Raw genomic sequence first — 20969 nt, 5'->3', positions numbered from 1 at the left:
TGTCCAGGGCCAGCTTGCTAAAGTATGCTCTTTGAATTAGGTGTTAAGTCATTAGCATTCTCCACAACTAAATTAACAAACGTTTTGATACACTGGCAGGTGGCTTTTTAGCTGCTTTTGAAATGCTACAAAGGGCAAGCACATGGACATTGGATAAAGACAGGATTGGGATCGTCTATGTAATGCACAACCCCACCACCCCCTTGCCCTTGCTCCCTGGTGCTCACATACCTGTGAATACTCACAGTTGAAGCACACACCTGAATAACAGCCTTTGCAAACTACCAGAGGGTGATTAGCATGTATGGAACTACTTCATATTAAGGATCGTTGATTCAGGAGAGGAGGTGAGCAAAACAAAATCATTATTACAGGGGTCATGATTGACTGCTATTTTTTAATTTGTGGGAATGAAATTGCATTCCCAGGAATCATAGATTTCAAAATCATGCTGATTTCGTTTGTTGTAAATTATGAAAAAAAATATGCAGTCTACCCTTTTATTTTAAAGAGGACAATATGGTCCCATTTGAATTCTAATCACAAAATAACAAGCTTTTCAGGCAAAGCCTCAGAAGCAGTCATACCTGGTCTAATATTTACTTTCAATCATTGTGGCGCACTCAAGCTGGCAGTGCGGAACCTACTTGTCATAATGGCCCTGAATTTGCGGTCGGAGGCTTCCCGTGGGGAAATGCCTCCGACCTGCAAATAAAATGCCCGCGTACCTGGTGGTCCAGGGGGTAGAGATTCGCAGCTCTGGGCCTCTCCAGGTACCTGCGGACAGAGGCCCACGTTTCTTGGCGTAGGTGGTTCGCAAATGCCCCTGGGATCACATGGGCTGGCCCAACGAATGAAAGAAGGGAATCCCCATTCATGCTTATGAGGATTCTGTATGTACGGAAACCCCATAAGCATGAATGGGAATACCCCAAAAATATATGTACACATCAAATAAATTTTAAAAATTACATATTTAAAATAAATTCAAATGCCATTTAATTAAATATTTAAAACTTTATTTTTTTGAAAAATAAATTTAAATGTTTTAAAGGGGCTAAAAATAAACTTACCTTATTGCACAGGTTTTTTAATGTATAAATGATTGATAATTAATTTTTTATGTTTTTTTAAACTCACGCTGATATAAGCAGGTCTTATGCCTGATTTTACCAGGCGTAAGAGTTTCATGGGCATTCGCTGGGCAGAAGTTGGGCAAATAGCCCAACTCTCCGCCCACGGGGGCCCTTTTCCCAGGGATGCGGATGATCTGTCAAGAAAATTCTTGACATCACAAGTTCTGGGTTTTCGAGCATGCGCTTCGCATGCCTAAACCTGGAACTTGCGCGGCCCTTACAGGCGCATAACGCATCTCGTATGCACCCATAGGGGCTGCAAGTTACGGCCCAATGTATATTAACTGTTCTAGTCAATGACAGTTTCTAGTTTATGTTTCTTTTTCTTTTTCTGTCACCCCTTTCACATTCAGCATTCTTGTTTTCTGTCTGCTTAGTAATCTTTTGCTTTATATTAAAATAGGCTCTCTCTTCTTTCTTATTCTTGTTTCTATTCCCACGTCTTTTTTTTAATCTCTGCTCAGTTTTCTGTCCCTGTCATCCCAGATTCCAAGTTTTCCAGAGGTGAAGTGAGAGTGACCGCCCTTGCCATCAAGGCAGCATTTGACCGAGTGTGGCATCAAGGAGCCCTAGTAAAATTGAAGTCAGTGGGAATTGGGGAAAACTCTCCACTCGCTTGAGTCATACCTAGCACAAAGGAAGATGGTTATGGTTGTTGGAGGCCAATCATCTCCGCCCCAGGACATCGCTGCAGGAGTTCCTCAGGGCAGTGTCCTAGGCACAACCATCTCCAGCTGCTTCATCAGTGACCTTCATCATAAGGTCAAAAGTGGAAATGTCTGCTGATGATTGCAGTGTTTAGTTCCAGCCGCAACTCCTCAGATAATGCCCACATGCAGCAAGTCCTGGACAACATTCAGGCTAAGGCTGATAAGTGGCAAGTAACATTCATGCCACACAAGTGCCAGGCAATGACTATCTCTAACAAGAGCGAGTCTAACCACTGCTCTTTGACATTCAACGGCATTACATCGCTGAATCCCCCACCATCAACATCCTGGGGGTCACCATTGACCAGAAACTTAACTGGACCAGCCACATAAATACTGTGGCTACAAGAGCAGGTCACAGGCTGGGTATTCTGCAGAGAATGTCTCACCGCCTGACTCCCCAAAGCCTTTCCACCATCTACAAGGCACAAGTCAGGAGTGTGATGTCCACTTGTCTATTTGAGTGCAGCTCCAACAACACTCAAGAAGCTTGACACCATCCAGGACAAAACAGCCCACTTGATTGGCACTCCATCCACCACCTTAAACTCTCACTCCCTCCACCACCAGTGTACCATGGCTGCAGTGTGCACCATCTACAAGATACACTGCAGCATCTCGCCAAGGCTTCTTCGGCAGCACCTCCCAAACCCGCGACTCTACCACCTAGAAGGACAAGGGCAGCAGGCACATGGGAACACCATCACCGCCAAGTTCCCCTCCAAGTCACACACCATCCTGACTTGGAAATATATCGCTGTTCCTTCATCGTTGCTGGGTCAAAATCCTGGAACTCCCTCCCTAACAACACTGTGGGAATATCTTCACCACATGGACTGCAGCGGTTCAAGAAGGTGGCTCTCCATCACCTTCTCGAGGGCAATTAGGGATGGGCAATGAATGCTGGCCTACCAGCAATGCCCACATCCCATGAACAAATAAAAAAAAATATGGTGATCTTGTTACAGTAAACTCTTAATCCGGCACCTATGGGACCAGGATGGTGCCTGCCGGTTGATGAAAAATTCTGGATAACGGAGAGGTATACCTACCAAGGCAATTTTTAACACAAACAAAAATTAAAAAATCAAGAAATGTACTGTATAATTGGGTACTCACCTACAGAATGTTCCGTTAAATGTATGGTAGAATCGGCAAGATTACCGGTTATTAAGGTGTTGTTTTGTATTGAGATATACCTATTTTGCCGGTTATTAAAGTATTCCGGATGATAAAGTGCCGTTTAAACAAGAGTTTACTGTACTTCTCATGGTCTTGGTCAGCAGAGAGGCTGATGCAGGGCTACCTGCTACCATGCAGCATTGGGGTGGCACATGCAATATTTTATTAATGGCAGGAATGTTCAGATTGGCCTGAAACTTGTCTGCACTACCTTACAAGCATGCTGCAATGCTAATCAACCACATAAATGAAATTTGTACAATAAATCACAGAAAGGTTAGTTACATGTATTATTATTTTCAAAAGGATTTTACAGTCATTTTCAAGGCTTGGTGGCAATCTGTGAACCTGCGTTAGCTTCCCCATAGAAAGTTAAACATATTCAGTAACTCCGATATGGTGGTTAGAATAGAAAGTTACGGGGTAATGTCATACCTGGGCTGATGGTGTATGCCGATGATTACAAAGTTCTGCAGCCGTTGAGGATAAATCTTGAACTGAACCCAAACAACAAAAGTACTAAAAGTTGATACAAAGCATAACTACCTGGCATTTGTTAACAGCTTTATTACAATACATTTGGGCTGATTTTCATCTACAGGTCTAAGTCAGTTTGGAATAGTATAGAACTAGTGCAAATCCAGCATGAAAGGTCAAGTACAAATAGCACTCAATTCTCTGGTGTAAGCGGATTTGCATAATTATTCAAGCATTGCATGCAAATTCAGATGGGTCACTAGTTCACTACTTAAGGCAAGTAACTTTTTTTTAATACAGATTTTTTAATGTGATTGTGCAAATATGCAATTCATTATAAGAGATATTTAAGAGATTGCACTTCTGCTGAACTAAGATTAAATTTTTGATTTTCTAACTATAAAGTTTGGAGAGGGGGAATTGTTATTGGCGATTCTCTTTTATTTTACAGGCTACTGGAGTGGGGTGGTGCATGTTCATGATGTTAAAGATGGGTTAACATCCTTGCATTATTTTCTTCAATGTAGCCAGAAGGACAGAGTTACTGTAGCCTTTTCCACCCAAAGGAACTCAAAATGACTGTAAAATCCTTTTGAAAATAATAAAATGTTTTGAAATGTCTTAGTGGGAACAAGTAATTTTGACATGAAATTAAAATGTTCATTTTCCACACTGGGTAGGATGCACCAGTGCTCAACTAAGTTGCTAGATAAAGCACCCAGGGTGATGGAATGTTCCAAATTTAGAACAATAAAACTGATCAGGATTGACCTAGCACATGCTGCAAAGTGCCTTCTGTATCAGTTGATACTGAGTGCCATTGATATGAGCCATGGAAATGTGTGTGACCTAACAAGGCCACCCTGAGAGTTAAAGAAGTTTATTTGAAGATGGGAACATAGCCGAAAGGAAATATAAATGGAGAAACTAATGATGTTTGAAACTGCTGTCACACAAAAAACTAAATGCTACATTGCAGAGCCTCCTTTGGTCCAATATTTTTTAAATAAAATTTAATACTTGTTTAGTTTATAGACTGTTTTATTTTCTAAAAGTATATTTAATATAAACTGTTCAGTTTCTGGTCTGTTGTCTGTTTTTGCTGGTAGTATAATGGTTATGTTACTGGACCAATAATCCTGAGAACGTGAGTTCAAATCCCACTGTGGTAGTTTGAGAATTTGAATTTTGTTTTTAAAAATCTGGAAATTAAAAAAAAAAAAAGCTGGTATCAGTAAAAGTGACCATGAAGTTGTCGGATCGTTGTTAAAAACCCAACTGGTTCATAAATGCCCTTTAGGGAAGGAAACCTGCCTTCCTTACCCGGTCTGGCCTATATGTGATTCCAGTCCCACACCTACATGGTTAACTCTTAACTGCCCTCTGAAGTGGTTTAGCAAGCTGTATCAAACTGCTGCACCACACAAATTGCTGCAATTCAAGAAGAATGCCTACCACCACCTTGAGACAACAAGGGATAGGCAATAAATGCCGGCCTTGCCAGTGAAGCCCACATCTTGAGAATTTTTTTTTTTTAAACTGTGGGCCCTCCAGCAGGTATTTCTTTCCCTGGTTTATGTTCCTAGTTGAATTTAAGATGTCACTCCTTGTTTACTTACTTTCACAGGTGCTCGATGACCCCAGTGAGGACCACCTGTACATGGGTACGTTCCAATATTCCCTTCTGTCACACCATATAATTTGAATCACACACCAAATGTAGCCTAACCTGACAAAGGTAGTAAACAGCATATGTCTCATTGTGTTAATAAATGATGTACAAATTGGTAAAGTAATGAATCTTATCCAGCATTTCAGTTAGAAATGAAATAATTTTAAATCAAGTTTTTATCCTGTGACAAGTGGTTCTTTTATAATACAGTATTCGGTGGCTTGAGCTAGTTATCATTACATTTCAGAGTGCAATGTCCACCTGTGATTTTAATGTATAAATGTTGACACAAGTTGGCACCACTGTATCCTAAGATATGTAGTACCAGTTTCAACAAAGTTAATTCATGAACTGGGTGCTTTCCTCCATCAAATCTTCCTGTGGTAACCTTAACTTTTTATTTTCTGTCTGTATGTAGAACAGACAAATGTGAATAATTAAAATAATCTCTTATAATAGATTCCAATAGAGCTGTTTCAGTAGTTTCAGAATATTTCTGTAATTAATGTCACCATTCACTAGTTGGGATAAAGGACAGGGTAGAGTCATACTCTAGAGTTCATACTCCGTGCAGAAATTCAGTCAGTACTAAGTGTTCATACCTAATGCCAAGACTTTATCAGAATGATGTATTTAGGCTGCTTTTTACATTCAACATATGCCATTTATGAAACCTTTAGAAGTTCCACTGCCAATTAGTACTATACATGTTCTGCCTTTAAAAAAAAATGTTACTCCTGGAGAATGAGTGAAGTGACAATGGAATAAGATCATTATTGTAATAACAAGAAGTTTATAGTTAGTAATTTAAAAAAAAACTAAGAATCCAGTCTTCCTGTCACTGAAAGGCTATCATCCTTATGAATAAATGTTGTCTCAAATTTTGTTGTATATGTATGTCTAAACATGTGTGAAATTGTTAATAGGCTTATTATAAGATGAGTGCACCAGTTTATTAAATCATTTAATTTTAAACCTATTGGACGCCAGTTATGATGGCCTGGGCACACCAATCGCGGGGCAGTAGGGAGAGGAAAAGGGAGCAGACATTAGGGAAACGTCAGGTCTCCACCCCATTTGTGCTTGATGTGCATTTCCTGGGTCATTCCCGGGGTTGGCAAAAAATTTCCCTCTAAAACAGGCAAGAGCATTTAAATGCCATGAAAATGACCCACGAGTGACATCATAATACCTCATGCAACATTTTCCGAGGATTCTGCTGGGTGGACACAACCCTGGAAGCAAACTGGGCACCAGAGGTTGTAGGGCTACACTTTCAAATCAAAGGATTTGTAAAGGTACAGCCAGCAACTTATCTCGGATGAGTAAATTTTAAAAATATTTTGGTGGAGCAGAGGTAATCAGAGTGCACATCTGTTTCTGATAGCCGCCAACAGGCCCCATGTTTCTGATAGCCGCCAACAGGCCCCATGTTTCTGATAGCCGCCAACAGGCCCCATGTTTCTGATAGCCGTCAACAGGCCCCAGAAACACCAGCCCATTGTCCGAGGTCTTTAAAGACCTGCAGAAGTGCACAACTTCCCTCTGCTGATCTGGAGCAAGCACGATTACCAGTTGGTAATCTTGCCTGGTACTTGTCCTGGTCATTTAAATGTGATGGAGCTGGTTTCAGCTGAGCTCAAGTCGGACGTTTGTGAAAAGCACACCACTGAGGTGAATTGGATGGAGAAAATTTGGGCTGTGATTTCTTGGCAATGGCTCACCTAGGTAAAAGTGTTTGTAAACAAATGAAAACAATTTTGACAAACATGGCATGTGATGATGTAAATCATACCAAATGTAAATGTCTCCCTTGTGTGACATCAACATAACAAGATTATGTAAGCGATAACTCATTTTAAATACTCTTATGTAACTAAGGTGCATAAAATATATTCTGTTGCAACTTATTGTACAGTAATTATATTTCTTTTTCAGTTTTTGAACTTGTGAAACAAGGGTAAGTATTTCTCTTTTTCTCCTTCCTTTTCTGAACATATTTTTGATTTCTTTGCATTATTGCCCAACCAAGAAAGTGGGTAAATTATCAGCTTCCAGCTAGTGTTCCTCATGAGCCTGACCCTAATCGCTGTATAGAGTGGCTTGTGCTGACTGATGCGCCTCAATAACTTCAAGGCTCAAAGTTAACTGGATAAAACAAGGCTTTTATTAGCAAAGAAAGATGCCTGTGTCTTCACCTAGCATTCTGCTGTTCTGCTGCAAGACAAGCCTGGGCTTGTCTTAAGTAGGGCCAGGTATGGGCGGGGCCGACACACCCAATGGGGAGAAAGGGCGCGGTGCACTATATACAATACAAGGTAAAACACAGGAGCAGGCAATACAATATATGTAGTTAAATACAGAGTCTGATGAATGACATATTTCATCACACTGACACATTCTCCAGTTTGATTCTCTTCCGATTTCAGCAAAATGCATAGCCTCCGTTACACAAGATATCAAACTCATTACATATGGAAACACATAGGCGTGGCTAAGGTCAAAAGCATTAAGCACTAGTGTACTATAGTATTGTTTAGCTTCTCTAATTGTATTGGGTATATGATTTGTTACATTAGTGAAAGTATATGCAGGAATATATTTTGAAACATAACAGCTGTATATGTAAACACCATGGCCCAGATTTTGCATTGAGAATACCATTATTATAGAGTAAATCAGACAGCAACTTCTGGAGTCCACACATGTGCAGTTAAACGCATAAATCCAGAAGTTGCTGTCTGAGTTACCCTGCTCCTACACAGGCTGCGCTATAATAGTACCTCGTTGAGAGACTCGGGATTGAAATTCATGTAAGGGCATGAAGTTGCTGTACTTATCCACTAGTTACCCATTAAACACGCCAGCAAAAGTAAGGCTGATGCATTCGGGTGTAAGTGATTTTTTAACGGCGTGATAAGTCATAATTACTGCCAAACAACCTTCCCGATACTGAAAATCTAATTTTACAAGTGTTGAGTCATTCCTTCAGAATTTAATTAGTCTTGGAGATTTAAAAGAAATTTTACTTTTTCTTTCTGTCTCTTATATCTATCTCTCTTAATCCCATCTATCTTTCCCTCTCTTTATTTTGCTTTCTGTACATGATTTTACAACGAATTAAAGCTAATTTGGTTGAAGAGTCACGCAGTTGCTTGCTCTGCTCACATGCCACAGATCCCCTGTAGAGGGTGCCGCACTGGAAATGATCTCTAAATAACACAAGTTGCTGCTCAAAAGCCTGCGAAAGGTCTGTGGGCAACTGTCAGCATGATGAATGGCGAGCACCGTTCCTTTGCTGCTGACAGCAAAATTCGGGCCCATGTATTTTCATAAAGCATTTATGAAAATATTTTGTGGTATTTTTGACCAAGGGTTTTGTTGTGTTCCATATTATGCTCACAGTACTTGTAGAGTTTCTGTAACATTTATTGGTCTCTTTATTGTTATCATTTCATTTTGTTCACTTCCAAATATTGGAAAACAATGTACTAATAAAATTTGGAATTGGATCTTGAAACAAATTTGATTTGCCTTTGAAATCTATTATTGCATTTTTTTACCCTTTCTAGGACCACAATCACATTTTTATACTGTGTCTATGGATTGCAATTTTACATGTTATGTATATACAATTAAAAACAGATGACTCAAAATATTCATTTCTACTCCTCTTCCATGGTCACCATTTTAAATTGTCGACCCTCACCCCACATTGTTATCTAGCAAAGACCTGCTGCTCGTCATCTGCAGCCAACTGTTGGGAGTGTACAACAGACTCCTTTTCTCCATATGGAAAAGTGGCAATCCTTGTGGCATTGCAAATATAAAAACTGTATTATATCTCCATTTCTAATACAGCTCAGTTAAAGATTATTTATTTTGGTGGAAAATTAGAATGTGAAGTGACTTCAGCTGCACCAGTTCGTTTTCAGTTTTATTCTATATTGTTTCAGCCCTGTGATGGAGGTTCCAACTGATAAACCCTTGACAGAAGAACAAGCACGATTCTACTTTCAGGACTTGATCATGGGAATTGAATTCTGTAAGTATATGATGAGCTCCTTTGTTTGGCTCTGAATAGGGAAAAAAACAATTAGACCTTCCAGTTGAAACGGTGCTGAAATAGTGTTAACTTACTATTTTTTTTTTTCCCTCTGCTTGTTTTGCTACACCATACATAATCCCTGACAAGTAAGCAGGTGAACTGCTCCCCGTCCTTGCTTATGCTGCGCTGTAACTGACTTTTAAGAGATGCATGAGAGTGGCCCAAGATAGCTATCCCTTCCTGTGGGATAGTGCATGGCATTCCCATTACAGCATGCTTGAGATTGGAAACTCATCACAAGCAGAAATCCCCATCCATATCACTCTATAACCCCCTTAAATAATAATGTTTTCTTCAAAGAATGCATGTAACATGATCAGATCTACCTACTATATTTGAGAATGAGTTTTACTGCTTCTATGGTGATGGTACCTCTACTGAAGCCTGAGTGTTAATTAAGGAAAATCTGACAGTTATAAGTATAGTGTCCAGTTATTTTTGCTTTCATGGAGCACTTTGAGATGTTTAATTACTTTGAAGGTGTTATATATTAGTGCAAGTTGTTGTTTTTATTTGTAGTAGAGGAGATTGGCATTGGGCACGTGAAATGGAGTGTTGCCCTACCCCTCCTGCCCTGAGCTATGGTGCTGTCAGGTAACTGCCACATTGAAAAGATCAAACTAGATTTAACCAAAATGTGTTCTGTATGCAGTGCACTATCAAAAGATCATTCATCGTGACATTAAACCTTCCAATCTCTTGGTTGGAGAAGACGGGCACATCAAAATAGCTGACTTTGGAGTTAGCAATCAGTTTGAGGGAACTGACGCTCTTCTGACCAGCAGCGTGGGCACACCTGCGTTCATGGCTCCAGAGACCATTTCAGAATCCAGGAAGAATTTTCATGGCAAGGTAAAAAAAAAAAGTAAAGTGCTTTTTCTCTGCAACAGAACTATTAATTAACCTACAATGTACTGAAATTCTTAAATTTCTACAATTGCCCATTCAAAATTCATATTCTGTTGTGTTTTATGTTGGAATTGAATTTTGAGTCCTGAAGTTGAGCCAATTTTTGTGGGAAGTGTGACTATTTTATCTGTCCCTTTTTAAGCCCTAGTTGCAATTTGTGACCAATCTATTTCAGTGCAAAAGCCCTTCAATTTGTGATGGTTATTTTTAGGTTGGAGAATTTTTTAAACTTCAAATTAAAATCACAAGTTCTCATAGTGGGTCAAAAAACAGTTAGGCCAATCATTGTTTAGTAGAGATATAAAACTAGTATTTTGTTCAGGTCTTGACTTTGTGGAATAGACTAATGATCATGGAGAAGAATCAGCAAGATAAGAGGATTCTCTGCAAAGGCAAAAAAAATAAGTACTGAAAGAAGTTCTAAGTTGGGAGCAATTTGCTTCTGTGGAATTTTCCTCTTTGTCAAAACAAACTTTAGACCCGACATTGAACCCTAAATGTGAATGTGTATTGTTGTTTGCTTTTTTACGTGGAGTGCTTTTTCAAGCTGTTTTTCTACTGTTTGCTTCATGATTGGGACCCTGAGCGTCACAGACTTTAGGTTCAGGTCTGTAACATGTTGACATTCATTTTATTTTGGAATCTGATTGTGATTTCTCTGATTAGGCTTTGGATGTTTGGGCAATGGGTGTCACGTTATACTGCTTTGTTTTAGGGCATGTAAGTATAAAAAATACTAAATCAATACTGCATCATTTAATGCAGTAGTTTTATTACTGGTGCTTAATTTTCCTACTTTGTATTTTAATAACTTATTTAACAATTAAAATGTGCAGTCGTACTCGCTTGTTATTTATGTCTTCACTATTTGAAGTTCTATAGTAAACTCTTTTTTATTTATGTATTGTATTTCTTGATTATCTGACATGTTTACATTTGCAGCCTGTAAAAACTTGGAAGGATGTAAAACTGATAAAGCTCCCTTTTTATTATAGTGTCCCTTCATGGATGATCAGATATTAAGTCTGCATAACAAAATTAAGAACCAGCTAGTGGAATTTCCTGAACAGTGAGTAGTTTGCATATTTATACATATTTTTTCAATTTAGGTCTGCTTCAATGTGTTTGTTTTTTTCCTAACTTAATTTGTTTGTCGATGTTATTATTTCTCTTTTGATCAGATTTTTGATTCTCATTCAATGATTCTGCTTTACAGACGCTTTGTGGAAGGGGAGAATGGGATCATTTAATGTGACAACCATTGCTACTTTTTGGCTGAAAATATTTAAATGTCTTTTGTTAATTTTGCGAGCTAGGCCAGACCTCTACGAAGAGCTGAAGGATCTCATTTTTAAAATGTTAGATAAAAACCCGGAAACCAGAATTACAGTTTCACAGATCAAGGTAAGACAGGGAAATGTTACATCTGCAATCATTCCAAAGGTTTATTTGTTGGCGTATTTGTAACTCACACATGCAAACATTGTAATATAATTAATGTAAAGTGCAGGAAATTATTACATTTGTTGACTTCCTTTTGTCTCTGAACAATAAGATGTTTAGTCTTTATTCAGTGCACCAAAATATCATGTTAAGAAGGATGTTCAAATAATGAATGAGATGGAACCATATTCTAGCATAAGTCCACAATCTTCAGGAGAGGAAGAGGTTAAGGGTGGGGGAGATATCAGATCAGGAAAAAGACAAGTTTATTATTTTGTAATTTCAACTGGGGATATGTTTTTATGATTTATAATTTAAACACATGGAACACTACCTATTTCTTTGTAAATATGAATTGTTTCAAAAACTAGGCTTATTGAATGAATGCTGGCATTTTAGCTTGACAGTTTCAGAACAGGGAAGAATTTAGACAGCTAAACTTTTTGGTTATTTTACTGCTCCTCCCTCAAACACATTCATGATGCATTGTTCCAAGATCAGAAAAGCAGTAATGGACCTATTTGCCAAGCACTGTGTTGACTTAGCTTCCAGTTTTACTGCCATTGGGAAGTGCTTCACTTCTGCTAAGTACCTCCTCCAAACAAACTGGCTGATTCTTATACCCAGTGATCAGAGGCTAATGAAACTGCAGGGTAATGGTCATGAGGTAAAAATTCAAGGCCTTGCTCCTAGTACAAGCCATTTTCTTCCCTGTAAGTGGATGGTCAGTCAGTAAAATGTAGGCAAGCATATGTTCTGACATACAGATTAGGCCGGAATTTAGTAGCTGTTCTTGCATAACTTTCATGGTTTTGATAATAAGTATTTGTGTTATTACAAGTTATTTCTGACATACTGGCCCTGATATTTACAGGGCCGTTCGGAGTGGGGGGAAGGAGTTATGGACGGGTTTCCCGAAGTGCAGGACATTGTTTAAATTTTTTCTGCAGGTTTCCCGCCCAACAGCCAACCTGATTGACAGGCTGACTGCCTGTCAGGCGGGAAAGCCTATAGCACAAGGACACATCCAAGCAAAGAGCAGCTTAGGAAGCAGTGAGAGAACGTGGTCGGGGTCAAGGGCGGGGTTCTCGTGGTGGTTGGACGGGGTTTGGTGGTGGTCGGGGTTGGTGTCTCATTGTGGTCAGAAGAAGAGATCACGGGGGAGCAAGATGGTGGTGGTGGGGAGGTGGGAGATGTCGGCAATCGCGGGGAATGAAGCAGGTTAGCTTGTTGGACTGGGGGAAACACTCCTGCTCTTCCTGGCCCACAAGCCGTGCTGTAAAGGCAGTTACCTTATGGATCCAGCCCGGCCAACATTAGTTAAAAATAAAAAGCTGTAAAAATGGAGGCACTTAGCCTCCTTAAAAGCTGTTACCGACCATCCCGCCTCCGTTAAAACCGAAGTGGGCAGGTTTGAGGCGAGTTGGAGTCAGGATTTAAATTTTTTAATTTTTAACTTCTCACCTGACCCAAACCCACTTATTTTGGGGGTTAAAATGACCCCACTGGTTCACAGAAAATTGCCAAAGTGAAGGATTGTGTTTAAAATTGCAAAAGCTAAACTATTCCTATTTCCATATTATATATTTGCAGATTTCAAAGTAGCCAGTTATTACTTGTGTTTAGTAGTTATTAAAATATTGTAAATGTCTAAAATTATGCTGAAGAACTTACTTTCATGGTTGTTTCTTTTAACTTGTAGTTACATCCATGGGTGACAAGGCATGGTGCTGAAGCACTTCCTACAGAGGATGAGAATTGTATACTTGTTGAGGTGACTGAAGAGGAAGTTGAGAATTCTGTCAAACATATTCCAAGCCTGGCAACAGTGGTAAGAGACTATATTAATTTAATAGGCCACTGAAAATAAGCTACTAGATGTTCAGTGAATATTGTCCATTCTCAGGAAATCTGTACAGTATGTACTTGTTGAGGGCCAGCCATAGATTACTGGTACTTCTGATGTTATAGTCATCTGCTGTCCCCTTGAGTCTCTAGAGCCCTTTACACAGCTGAGTACATACTGGAGTGAGTCAGCAGGGACTCTTCACTTCAATGTATGCCGCTAAAGCTGCGTCTCGAAGGTGTCAAAAATATAGAATGAGGTAGTAGCTGTCATATTCACTGTCACTTGCAAGACTTTGCTCAGTAGATAATCTATTTCTAAATCAGCCTCAATTCCAAATATAGGCCACAAAAAAACTTTTCAAGGACAACTAAAATCCCTGATGACCCTGGGTAATTCAGGTCAATAGCAGCCAATACATACACAGAAGAAAACTGTTCCTCCATCCCCCCCCCCCACCACACCCGCTTTTTCACCTGTACCACCATGTTTCATTGAAGACAGTTAAAAATCTGTCATTCTTATTTATGTAGGTCAATAATGTAGCATGTCTGTTTCTACCTTGCATGCATTCAGTAACTAGTTCAAACAGAGTTAATAGTTTCCACAATTACATGATGAAATAAGGAGAAAATTGTACTAGATGGGCAAAGGATCACTAATGACCCAAATTACTATATTAAATTGAAACAGTTTTTTGTGGTAACTTTATTTATACATGATTATTGCTACAGGTCGATAGTATTGCTTTAGTACTACAAATGCCACTGTTAAACTAGATTGTCTCTGAATTGTATAGAGGAATATTTTCATTTATTTGCCTTCAAATGCAACTTTTATAAAGATGTTACAAAATTGATGCTTTTTCACCAGATTCTTGTTAAAACAATGCTTCGAAAACGTTCCTTTGGGAATCCTTTTGAGGGAAATAGGCGAGAGGAACGATCTTTGTCTGCATCAGGAAACCTTCTAATGTAAGTAGATATTTGTATTTTTATTCATTGATGTTTTAATGTTGATTAAAAATGAGTGCCATTCTCCTAAGCTTTGCATGGATTTACATCTTCAGAAATACTAAGGTAAACACATTTTGCAGTACTATGCTGGTAATTTAAAAGCTTGTTTAATTTCCTTTAACAGAATTTTTACAATTTTTTAATACAATTCTTTTTTTTAAATCTTCAGTACTTTACAGGAAGCAAGCTATTCTTAAATAAAGGTGCAGTGTTGTATTTATTCTTGGCTGGTAAAAAAAATTGTACTCTTGAGAGGCAGAAATTGTACTTAAGGACATTGAGGACAGTAAATCCCAGATTACCAGTCAGCCTTCTTTTGACATGAAGATTCATTCAGCAATTCCTAGCAATATACACTTGATGATACAGTATATGCTGTGTTTACAGGAGCCCCTGTAGGTTTGCATATAGTGTTAAACCACATGGAGCATTTCATTTAGTAATGATAACTTTTGCATGGGTAATTGGATAAAACCAAGGGAAATTCCAGAATTGTTCTTCAGACTTCACTGTTTCATGTTTTCATAAGTTGTTTTACAATATCATGTCCTAAAATACAATTCTAAACAAGTCAAATATAAAGTGCTGTGGCTTCACGTGGTTGTGGTAACTGATCTCAAAATAGAAACATTTCTGGTGAAATTCATCACTTTGAAAATAATGGAGAACTTCCTGTTCTAAACATAAAACTAATTTGCTGGGGTTCATTTTGAGGGAAGGTATTGTTTTAGTACTTCCAGATCTTGTTAATGGTTGGAATGAACAGAGTAATAAATTTAACAGAATGCACCTACAGGAACATTTGTGACTGAAAAGATATATTTTTGGACTGTTTTTGGACTCCACCTTAATTGGAATTATGGAAGAGCTTGTGGTTACTAATTGGAGGCATGTTTTGTTTAACTGCAGCGAACCAAAGCTAATGATTCATAAAGTTTATGTAAAGGCTTCCCACATGTTAACATTTCTGTATCATTTGTCCTGCAGTCACATGATGTGATACGGTTGAAGATTTTTATTATACATTCTTGAACCCTCCTGTCATGTGGCATAAAAAGCACCATGATCTTTAATCAATTGTCATGGTGAACAATGGCAGACTCTGCAGTAGTGATCAAATAATAAGCAAGTGAACAAATAACCTACCTTGCAAACATAATATAAAACAACAGTTGGACTGTAACATAATCTCAGCGTTCTGAAGGCTACATAAACACTGTGTCCCTCGATTTGTATTACAGCATTGTAACATGCTGCAGTCCAGCTGTTGTTCTGCATGTATAAGATGTCACAGTCTGGTATCTCAGGCTAGAGTTTATGGTTGTCTGACACTTGAGCTCACTAGTTGAGTGAATTTTATCCATTTGTTATTAGCCTGCTATATTAAGTCCCAAAGGAAGTATGATATTTGGTCTTGCAGGTTTGGGGCAATGGACAAGATAAAACTGTTTGGGGGTTAAATTGGATTGTGTAGCACCCTTTTTTTAGGTGCTATGCGGCCAACTAAGACTTGAAAATAGGGTCCGACGAGAAGTGCGCAGAACGGCATTTTGGTTAAGGAGTTTGCGCGCGTGCGCCTAACGACCGCTGACAACATGCAGAGCAGGGATATCATGACGCTAATCAGTGTGCTGATTTGAAGCCACCATTGCCATTTTGCAAATCCACACTCCAGCCATCGCCCTGTCTTAACCTCGCACAGCTGAATACGTTGTTAAACAGCATGAAGGATCACTCGCTTGTGCAATTTAAAGGGATCATGAAGTATTTATAGGTTAGTTGCTGGATTATTTCTTCTGGCTGCTAGTGCAGTTGTACACGTTTTTGTAGGTTTCCTATACTTGGTTAAAGTTTAATAAGTACTCTACAGGGAGTAGTTTGGCTGGTCTTGCAGTACTTTTTGTGTCGTTTAAAAGTTGCTTCCAGACATGGGTGGCCTGGTATGTCTTCCTCTGGGAATTGAACATGACTGGAAGAATGAAGAGAGGCTACACAGAGCAGAACAAGTAGCTCGAAGAGGGAGGAGAAGGAGCAGGGCACTCAGCAGGAAGCCACATCTGTGGAGGGTCTTCAAGAAGCAATTCTCTTACTTCAGCTTCAGCGATGACCAGTGCATGAGACATCTTCGGTTTACAAAAGAGGTTGTGACTGAAATCTGTTAACTGCTGCAGCCACAACTGCAACCTCAAAGTAGGACAAGGACAGCATTGCCTGTGGCTGTCAAGGTGACCGTGGCTCTTAATATTTATGCCTCTGGTTCCTTTCAGGCTGCTGCTGGAGATATAAGCAACATCTCGCAGTTTGCAGTGCACTGCAGTATAAGGGAAGTCAATGACACTCTCTATACAATGAGAAACACATTCCCTCTTGCCAGAGAGAAGCAGGAGGAGTAAGCACGAGGTTTTGCATGGATTGCAGTCTTCTCCATTGTGCAGGGTGCTGTTGACCGTACACACATTGCCTTGGGTGTTCCTCATCTAAACTCGGCCACATTCATCAACAGAAAGGGATTCCACTCCCTCAATGTGCAGCTGCTGTGCGACCACAGGCAGCGCATCATGGAGGTGAATGCCCGCTATCCTGGTAGCAATTATTATTCTTTCATTCTGCGGCAGTCCTCTGTTCCACCTGTAAGTCAAAGCCTTGCTTCTAGATGGCCATTGGCAGCGCTGGAAGGATCAGTGATGACCGATGTAACAGCTTCCATTGCAGCACAAACAGCTTCCATCAAAGGTCTGCATGCAGACTTCCTAGTAATCAGAATTGACATTGACGAGGACTTAGCCGCACATTACGTTACTGCCCTTTTAGTCACAGAATGGTGCACGGCAGAGGAAGATGTTAAGAAAGAGACTGCGTGTTACATTGTATTAGACCTGGGCCTTTCATCTCTGGGAACTGAGTTTGCCTCCAACTCACTGATAGGATGCATGTCCCTTGCATCTGCCAGCTGTAAGGGGCCCATGTGAAATAACTTTAAACAGTTTAGTTCCTTGTAGTTATGAGTCCACAGCAAAAAAATCTGCCTAATTTGACACCATTTGCCACTAAATTTTCGGGATCAATCACAGAAGCCACAGAATAGGAAATGGAAAAATGTCACATTGCTGCAGTAGGGGATTCTCTTATACAGGGTGAGGCACATTGTTGAGCAGAATAGAGGAAGTTTTATTCTGCATCTAAATGTGCTATGCTTGAATTGATAGTGCTTGATCCCTCAACTTAATGAACACAAAATGGGCATTTCAAAGTGGAAGAGAATCTAAACCCAATGTATCCCTAAGCTACATAGACTAAAAGATCCCAAATTTGATTTCTGGTTAGTTGCTGAATTACTGAGGCCCCAATGCAGATTGGCCTTGATGTCCTCCGCAGTGGTATAGTCTGCCAACTCTCTGTCAAAGCTCACATATACAGATTAGCTACTTGGGCAAGGTATCTGAGGATGCCTGGCACCTGTGAAACTGTACCCCAGCTATTCGATAAGGCATCACAAAAATACTTCTGAAGAAGTTAATGGCACATGGAATTAAAGTAAATGTGACTGCATAGACAGAGAGATGGTTGGATGACAGAAAGAAAAGGGTTGGGGTAAAAGGAAATTTCTTGGAATGGAAAGGCGTAGTGAGTGATGTTACATAGGAATCTATGTTAGGATTGCTGTTACTTACTATATATGTAAATGTTTTAGACTTAGGAATTGAGGAAAAAGTATCAACATTTGCTGATGACACCAATTTTTTTGGGGGTGGATGTATAGTAAACTCTTAACAAAAGATTGTGAAAAACTGAAGGAGGACATGGTTAGTAGAATGGGCTGCTCGGTGCCGTTCAATGTAGAAAAATGAAGTAATATATTTTGGAAACAAGAATAGGAAAAGGAAATACACCTTTAATTGGTACAGGAGTAAAGGAGCAGAAAGATATGCAGCTCATTAAAGGGGACAGTGCACGTAAATAAGGGCATAAAAAGTGATGGCATAATGCTTGACTTTGTATCTGGAGGTATAGAATACAAAAGCATGGAGGTCATCTTAAACTGGTACCAGATTTTAGCTTTTTTCATTTGAGTTGAGTAGGTTAAGCGGTGGTCTGAAAGAAGTCTTTTAAGACTATGAAAGTTTATAATGCAAATTGCTGGTTTCCAATATTTGGTGAGAGGGCACAAATTTAAGAGGATCATGAAAAGAATTAATGAGGAGGTTAGAAAAAATCTCTTGAGAGGATGGTTAGAATGCTGAATTATTTGCTTCAACAACAGTTTGTGGTAGAGTCCACAAATTATTTTAAAAAGGAATTAAATAGTTCCTTGAACAAGAGGAATACCAAAATATGTAGGGAGTGAACAAAAGTGGAATGAGACTAGGTGGCTCCTACGGAGGAAAAAAACACTGGTACAGACTTAATTGGCCAAATGGCCTGTTTTTGTGCAGTAATATTCTATAATTCCATAAGGAGCAGTGTCTTCAAGAGAGAAGGGGAGAAAATTCAATTGGTGTAGTTAGCGGTAAGAAACCATTATTTTGAAAAAACTGTTAAAAAGCATTTCAATCTGTTTTATACTTGGTTTGTTTGGATATTGAACAATTTGTGATAGACTGTCCATCATTTCGGCCTGAATTTTGTGGCCAGCGGCAAAGGAACGGCACTTGCCGCTCACTACGCTGACAGCTGCCCACAGAGATTTTGCGGGCTTTTGAGTGGATGCTTGCTGTCATCGGGCATCTGATCCAGCACGGCACCCTCTACAGGGGATCTGTGGCGTGTGTGAGCCGGACAAGCAAAAGCATGACTCTTCAACCAATCAGGTTGAAGAATCCTCACTGCGACATGCAGTGTATAAACCAGAAAGTATAAATTAGATTTAAATCATGTACAGATAGCATTCAATTCTGAAGGAATGAGACTCCACACTTGTAAAATTAAATTTTCAGTGCCAGAGAGGTTGTTTGGCAGTAATTATGACTTATCATGTTGTTAAAAATGCACTTACTCCTGAATGCACCAGCCCTAACTTTTTCTGCCATATTTAGTGGGTAAGTACCGCAACTTAACGCCCTTGCATTGATTTCAATGCCAAGTCTGTCGGCGAGATACTTTTACAGCGCAGCCTGTGGAGGAGCAGGGTAACTCTGACAGCAACTTCTGGATTTCCACATTTAACTGTGCATGTCTGGACTCTGGAAGTTGCTGTCTGATTTACTCCATAATAACTGTGACCGCTGTTAGCCTCACCATTATTCTCAACAGAAAATCCGGGCCTTTTTTTTTTACTTCAATCTTGCTTGTGTAGACATGCCAACTTCTAAATAATGACTGTTTTGATTTTATTAAATTTTTTTGTGAAACGATTAGGAACATCTCTCATCTAAAATTGTGCTGTCGGAGAAGAAATTGTGACGCATAAGTCTGCACCAATTAATGGAGTTGCAGATCCCATGATTGTCACTCTCCAGCTCCATCTTAGTTTTCTTGGGCATATGTTCCTTCAGTATACGAGAGGTACCATAATACTGACATGGATTTGGATTTGAAGTGAGTTGCTTGGAATACATTTATAATTTGAATCAAATCACAATTTCTATATTCAGTCCAGAAACACAGTACTCCTTGTTGCCAATTACAAAGCTCTGCTGAGCACTACAAACAAAAAATGCTTGGTTCACAAAATCTCAGTCAGCGGATTCAATACTCGATAAACAGCTGATCTGCTGAGGTAGGATTTTGTGATTTGAGCCCCACCCATTTGTATTACCCTGCTGGAACTACGTTGTTGTTATTGTAAGTCATATTATGTAAGAATACTGAGTGGATCCGAATTATAAATAATTCAATTTAAATTCAAATCTATGTTGGAGTTAGTGCACCACGACACTGTAAGCAAAACTAGTACCCACAGCATGAACACAGCTGGTGATTTCCCAACTCCAAATTCCTGCAACCATTACCTCTCTCTTCCTGCTCCCCTCACTTTAAACCCAGATTTACATTAAACACTAGTAAACTGCTTGGTCTCTGCAGCAACCTACCCTTCCCCCCAAAAGGGACGGGTGTCATCTACATTTACTTCCTACTTGTAGCAATTTACACTTTTTTTGCCGGATGTTGGTTAGGCAGTATCTTCCCCTTCTGAATGCCTGCTTACAGCTGCTAACTAGGTTATTTTTGTACAGAAAATCCTTGAGTTTATTCCTGATAATTGATTCCATTATTTTACATGGAATGGAAGGAAGACTACTGTAGTTGCCGGTGTCTGTTTTGTCACCCTTTCTGAACATAGACATCATATCAGTTTGTTTTCAATCTGCTGGTACCTCCCCAGAGTCCATTGACTCCCATATAATGATTTGCAGTGCCTCAGGTCTCCTGCCTAGTCTCTCTCCGCTCAAGTATGTTCATCTTTGTTGACAGGAACAATAGAAATTAAGATAATTTTAGCATTTCCCTTTTTACAAAATCAACAGAGATAT

At 39.4% G+C, this 20969-nt stretch overlaps 1 protein-coding gene across 3 annotated transcripts in view; it reads left to right on the top strand.

The window, feature by feature from the left end:
• Positions 1-20969, top strand: part of LOC147104344 (calcium/calmodulin-dependent protein kinase kinase 2-like) — a 108067-nt gene that overhangs the window by 74295 nt on the left and 12803 nt on the right. For all 3 annotated transcript variants that reach the window (XM_085961605.1, XM_085961603.1, XM_085961604.1), the window contains 9 exons: positions 5133-5169; positions 7116-7137; positions 9134-9222; positions 9938-10137; positions 10861-10914; positions 11190-11263; positions 11511-11598; positions 13340-13468; positions 14357-14457. In XM_085961605.1, coding sequence (XP_085817731.1) covers positions 5133-5169; positions 7116-7137; positions 9134-9222; positions 9938-10137; positions 10861-10914; positions 11190-11263; positions 11511-11598; positions 13340-13468; positions 14357-14457 — 794 coding nt within the window. The remainder of the gene's footprint in view (positions 1-5132; positions 5170-7115; positions 7138-9133; positions 9223-9937; positions 10138-10860; positions 10915-11189; positions 11264-11510; positions 11599-13339; positions 13469-14356; positions 14458-20969) is intronic.

The sequence above is a fragment of the Somniosus microcephalus genome, chromosome 19 (genome assembly GCF_052327205.1).
Source record: "Somniosus microcephalus isolate GS21.2 chromosome 19, FLI_Smic_1.0, whole genome shotgun sequence".
NCBI classification, from domain to species: Eukaryota; Metazoa; Chordata; class Chondrichthyes; order Squaliformes; family Somniosidae; genus Somniosus; species Somniosus microcephalus.
This window is presented reverse-complemented; position numbering and strand designations above follow the sequence as displayed.